This window comes from Sinocyclocheilus anshuiensis, unplaced genomic scaffold (assembly GCF_001515605.1).
Source record: "Sinocyclocheilus anshuiensis isolate Anshui unplaced genomic scaffold, SAMN03320099.WGS_v1.1 scaffold214, whole genome shotgun sequence".
Lineage (NCBI taxonomy): Eukaryota > Metazoa > Chordata > Actinopteri > Cypriniformes > Cyprinidae > Sinocyclocheilus > Sinocyclocheilus anshuiensis.
The window spans coordinates 269,235-275,810 of record NW_015544136.1 but is presented as its reverse complement, the minus strand read 5'-3'; the positions used below and the strand labels follow the sequence as shown (position 1 = coordinate 275,810).

Genomic DNA, 6,576 nt, shown 5'->3' with positions numbered 1-6,576 from the left:
AGTAATAACTTCTGCTTATTAATTGATTCAAGATTTCTGAGATGCTGCTGCATTGAACATGGCACCTGATGACTAATTTAATATGTTTTGTTCCCTGTCATTTTGCTTTATTTGATGTTTGATTCATCGAAGGGTTTCCTTTTACATCATACTCCAGGGTTCTCTTGGGCATTTATGCACATGCACTCTTCAAAAACAGCGCTTATTGAGGACGTGCTAAAATTTATCGATTAAAATTTATATATTTCAATAGAATGGAAGATATTAGGGATGGGAAGATTTGCCGATTTGCTCGGTGCATCTGCATAAAAAGTTAACGATGTGATGCATCGGTTTAAAAAGTGTAAATCGAATACAAGTTTGTATCGCGATACATCGTTTCTAACATATTTGCATCGGCAAAAAACAATTTATTTATATATAATTACTAGTGGATGGCTACATTTTTATTGTTTAGAAAGTGACCAATAATCTGTGACCAATATTTTATATGTAGATTGATTTCTCCACGAGAAACTGTTTCTCAAGCGCATTCTCTCGCGTGAATATGACGCATCACAACACCACTACAGAGACCTGAGGAAAAGCAGGGATTAAAGTCCAAAATCTGACTTGAAATAACCTAACAAATCAATCGGGGTTAAAGCAGTTCCCTAAACGACAATCTAAATTCACACAATCTAACTAATTTGTGGACGCTTAATCTTAAACAGCCCTTAATGTCGATCATGGATCAAATCGATCCACCATGGCAAACAGCGAATATATTTGTGCTGTTTAATGCATTTGAGACGTTGTCTTTTCCTCAGTGCATAACTGACATGCCACAAGTATATTTGTCCTCTGTAAATGTTTGAAAGTCATGCAAATATATCCATTTTACTTGCTGTCAGGAGTGGGCGAGGCATACGCGAGTGAACGAGTCTGTTTTATTACGTCTTAAATTGATTTTTCCATACATTTCTGCCATATGTACATTAACTGACAGTCACCACTGATAAGCTACCACTAAATATTGTAGAAACTTAATTTGCTGTAAAGTTGCTTTGCAATGATTTGTATCGTGAAAAGCGCTGTACAAATAAACTTGACTTGACTTGACTTGCTGCGCACATGCAAGCTAAACTGACGGACGGAGCACAATAATTCTGAGTCAAATATGCATTTTGCTAAAATATTCGTTGTTGGACATTAAATGTGCCTTTTGTAGAATTTTAAACCTACATATAGGTGTATTCTTATGACAGCAGTAACTGTAAAGGGACTAATGGGTAAATAAAATGTAAGCTAATACAGTCCTAATTACTAAGCTTACTACTTAATTACTACTTAATGTGTGTTTCTTATAGCAGTTAAAATGTAGTTTTAATTTATTGATTTTAACTTTTAGTTTAGTGATTTTAATGCTTGCAATGTTAGATTGTAAAGTTCTAATGTTATCTGTTCTAACTATAAAAGGTACAGCTGTCATAAAACCAGAGAAAAAGGCTGCATGGCTATGATAGTATGTGAGAGAGTCAGTGGTAATATCATTGCATTCCTATTGTTCAGTGTTAGAGGAGCTCAGCTTAGTCTGACAGTTTGCCTGCCCTGGACCAGGTTAGCTTTCCAGCATAAGTTGCCACAGTGACTGATTTTGATCTTTGTTAAATTTGTTTTATGGAACCAAATCATTTGACAGTGAGTCAGACTAACTGAAATAAGCCTGGCCTATTTGGTAAACTTGTTTTATGAAACAGGCCTCGAGGCATTAGAAGTCAGAAGACACATAAGTTAATTTATGATTTGCTGTCTGCCTGAACCAAAGAAATAAATGCGATCATATTTTTTTCCATTGCATCGAATCGCATTGTGTTGAATCGGATCGAATCGAAATCGGATCGCACTGCATCGTAATAGGGGTGAATCGTATTGCATTGCATCGCTAGCTACTTCATATGTATCGTCAATGTATCGTATCGTTGGCTATGTATCGAGATGCGCATCGCATCGGCCTCAGTTATGGAGATGCACATCCCTAGAAGATATAGATTGTACTGCATGTTAGCTTGCTTATGACCAAAAGTATAATTTAACACTAAAATCAGAACTGAAAACAAACTCTCGATGAAACAACAACAACAAAAAAAAACTCCCAATAAATTATGTTCAAACAATGATTCTATCACAGCATTTATTGTGTTAAATCGTGTGCATCATTTACATTTTGCATTTGATGTTGATTTGATAGGAAACATTATAATTTTTACTTATTAATGGCATCATTGTACAGATTGAGAATTCATTGCACTGATTTTAAATTCAGTTGAGGTATCTGACATAATGTGACATAACATTGATATTTTATATGCTGTGTGTCTTAAGAGCCATATAGGCTATAATAGTGTATGTTGTTTTTAGATAAATCGCTCAGAGGGGTTTGACCAACCAGTTAGACAAGACAGACTACTAGATTATATATTTGTACAAATAAGCACCCCAATCCTAGCCATTTCTAATATAATTTGGATTAATATGACTAAATATTATAAAATTGTAACAAAATTAAAGATCCATCTTTGATTGTCAAAATAATTCCAGGTGCAGTTCCCTCCAAGAGGAGAGATTCGCGATGGCAACGGACACGTTTTAAGTGCGCGCACACTCTCTGGGCAGCATATCTGAGAGCGTGCGTCCTGGTTTGTGCAAGAGCAAAGGAAATGCGTGTGCAAGCGGAGAGATTCGCACTCGCGCATCATATTAATGTACTTTCGGGCTACAACAGTGCGCTCTCAACACTTGTCAGTAAATTAACGCCATACTACATATGTTTTCTTCATTGTAAGACGTCAGAGAGTGATGCAACCGGAAACTGTAACGCGTTTCTCGTGAGCACGTGGAAGTTTCTCGTGAGCACACAAAACGTTTCTCGTGAGCATGCGATAGTCTGTGTAATTTTTATTTTTGCTAAGGTCCCTTTAGGGGCTCTGTATTTCTAACACCCATACTGCAAAAGGAATTATGCAAAACACACTGCAAATATGACCAAAAATCTATGAGGAGCACAATTTGCACTGCACAAATTGGGATTAGCCTATGCATCCCATGAATTAGATTTATAGCAACCAGCTGAAAGTTTGACAACCTTACAGTCTAAAAGGTAGACACACAATGATATAAAAATTCTGGCCAATACTGACAAGATGACAATTATTAGTGATGCAGTAGAATTTTTAACAACCAAAAATGTTGAAGAAAAATAAATCTTCCGTTTCAGCCAAAATCATTGACAGAATTTGACACATTTTGACTGTTACTGTCTATTTTGTGCACACAATGTGAATAAGCTACAACACGTAACCATGTCAGAAGTGTGGACTCGTTTCACTGTGACCAAAAATGATGCTAGGGTAGTAATACGGAAAATTTGTTCAAATGAAATAACTGTTTAAAACCATACGGGTACGGATACGAAGCGCCTATGTTTTTTTTGTGTTTATAGTAATATTTGAAAAGTATATAATGTTATTTATAAAGAATTACACTCATATTTTGTAGTTCAAAGGGTTTTCTTTACAATGAAACCATTTGTTTTCATTTCCTCCATTGTATGTGTGCAGGGTAAACATTTTAATTTGAGTATGTTAAATTTAGGCGAAAATACCAAAAAACGCGCCGAGCTTAATTAATTTATCACCTGAGAACACAACACCCTGAAGATTTCAATTATTCAAATTTATTTACAGAAACTTGGTTTTGGTTTTTGGCTAAATTAAAATGTTTATTTTAGTTTAGGCGTTTAGATTAAAAAATATAAAACAAAATTCTCATTATAATATTACCGCCCCTTAATCTGTAAATTTCCACCCAAGGCTCTGTCATTTTGATTTCGCAAGCGACAAAGGTGTACCAGCTCTAATGCCATGGCGAAGGTTTGAGCAAAACATACTAACTGTTCTGCCTTTGTCTGCACAGACGAGCACAGAACACTATTTAGATCTAAAATAAACATGCAATTTATTTCCCAGCAGTTTACCTTTACAGACATACGGACACATTCTGGGGACACCAGAGACTTATATTACATATTGTAAAAAGGGGCATAATATGTTTCCTTTAAGATAGAAATGTTTAGATCAAGGGTCAGATGCACTATTCCCTAAATAATTAAAACGTGGAGACCAAATATACCACCATAACGAATTTCTCATATTTGTCATAACATAATTATATTCTATGGGTTTAATGAATTTGCAGACAATGTAGCTTTCTGTAACTGTCATATAACTGTATATTCACTGTCTTAGAGGAGAATGCCATTGAATGTGTAGCTAATATGAAGTGGGTTTTCATGAAAAAAAAAATCTAACTACAATCAGAACTGAAAACAAACTCTTGATGAAACAACAACAAAAAAACTCCCAATAAGTGATCCCTTCGTCTACAGCCGACGTTCAGCGCACCAGCGCTCCGCAGGACACCTCAACTGAGCCCGCGGCTGCACCTCGGGGACGCCGGCCTTCCTGCATCGCCGCCACTCATACCTCCAGACGCCGAGATTCTCCTTCACCCTCACCTTCCAGGCGTCAGCCACCTTCTCCAGCGTCCTCCTATGCCTCAGCTCTCTCCTCCGCTCCAGCTACGGAGAAATGGGCCGTGTCAAAGTTACGCCAAGTGCTCTCAACATCCTCGTTCCTCACCATCTGAACAAGGCGGAGCTCCAGCTATGGAGAAATGGACCGTGCCAAAGTTACGCCAAGCGCTCTCAAACGCCGGCATTCTCGATCCTCACCGTCTGAACAAGGCGGAGCTACAGGCCCTCTACGCTTCGCTCCAGGCGGGGGCGCCACTTCCAATCCCCACTCCTCCGTCCAAAGCTAAGGACAAAACAAACCAGGGCCGCAGTGCTCCTTATTCACGGCCTGATCCAACTACCACGCCATCAAGGATGAGCCTCCGACCATCAGGCCGCAGCAGAAGGCCTTCTCCAGGCGGGGGCGCCACTTCCAATCTCCACTCCTCCGTCTAAGGACAAAACAAACCGGGGCCGCAGTGCTCCTAATTCACGGCCCGATCCAACTACCACGCCACCAAGGACGAGCCTCCGACCATCTGGCCGTAGCAGAAGGCCTTCGGCAAGCCTGGGCCGCGCACCTGATCCAGCAGCAAACGCCCCCCGATCCTCGGAGCGTCAGCCAGCAGATCCTCCAGGCGACGCATCGGCGCGCGCCTCCACAAGCCGCCAAGATAGCATGAGCATGCCTCCGCTAGCGGCGCAGTCCCATCCCCAGTCCCTGTTTTACCCCACCCTTAACCCTCTCCCCTACCCATGGCCCCCAGCCCCACCATCCAGCTCTAGCGCGAGGCTTCCTCAGCTAGCAGCAAAAGCTCTGACGCCCACCATTCCATCTCTCCTTCCCTATGTTTTGCCCGCTCCCGGAGCCGACCAAGGCGTGAGGTCGCCCCCCGCTAATGCCGCAGGTTCCGGCTCCCGTTATTCCCTCTCTCTTTCCTGCTCTTTCTTCTGATCTCGCCTCCCGAACCGTTCCAAGTGCGAGCTTGCCTCCGCAGGCGGTTCCGGCGGCTACTTTCCCCCCCCCCATCCCCCATGCCCGCTCATCCTACTTTCTGTCCACAGCCACGCCCCTACCTATGCCACCAAACGCCCTCGCCCTGGACTCTCCCCCTGTATCCAGCAACATTCAGAACCAAATTCTCTCAGGTGCAGACGTAGATCTTTTTTCCCTTCTGTCTCCTATTTCGCCTTCGTCCACCGACCGCCAAATTGACTACGGCGAATTTTCAGTCACCTTAAAAAACACAGCAAATATTCAATCTCATATTCTATCATTTTCCGAATTCGCCATCACTTTCAATCATTACACTGAAGTAATCTGTTCCGTTTTTCCTCACAGGAGACGCGAGCTCGGCGACTATCTCACTATTGTCACCGAGCTCACGCTATCATACGGGGGCTCCCATTTCTACACGTACCACAAGTTATTTTCAGCAAAATGTGCTATCAGTGTCCTTACTGGGGGGCTTTGGACACTGAACTTCACAATAGGGTATTTTTAGGCTGCCGTAACATCACATGCGCGGTATGCCGATCCATCGCTCACTCCACCACAACGTGCCCCTTTGTCAACCCATCCATTCCTCCCAGCCCCGAACCATCTCAGCCCAAATCCACCAGCTACGTGCCGCACTTCCCAACCAACCCCTCCCTCCCCACTTCCACCAACCGCCGCCCCCCATCCTTCTCCAGCAGACAGCTCTGCACCAGCTTCAATGCCGGCAGATGCTCAAGACAACACTGCCGATTCATGCATATTTGCAATTTTTGTGGCGGCGCTCATGCCCGCTTGATTTGCCTTGTCAAGAAAGCTGCAAATAAAAATGCTAAGCAATACTTATCGACTCTTGTAAATGTCTCCCGTTTATCTTCTGAATTGATTCATCACGCTGACTCTGATTTCTCTAACTATCTATTGTCGGGCCTCTCACATGGTTTTCATCCCGCTGTCGAAATTCTCCCCTCCCAAAGCCTCATCTGCCCCAATCTTCAGTCCGCTCTCGCCGAACCCGAAACGGATG

General features: G+C 42.2%; 1 protein-coding gene across 1 annotated transcript; it reads left to right on the top strand.

Annotated features, from left to right (window-relative positions):
* The first annotated feature begins 3,341 nt into the window (after positions 1–3,341).
* LOC107694954 (lysine-rich arabinogalactan protein 19-like) lies at positions 3,342–5,008 on the top strand. The gene is made up of 2 exons (XM_016494680.1): positions 3,342–3,389; positions 4,427–5,008. Exons 1-2 carry the CDS (start codon positions 3,342–3,344, stop codon positions 5,006–5,008), a joined length of 630 nt encoding a protein of 209 aa, XP_016350166.1.
* Positions 5,009–6,576: the final 1,568 nt, after the last annotated feature.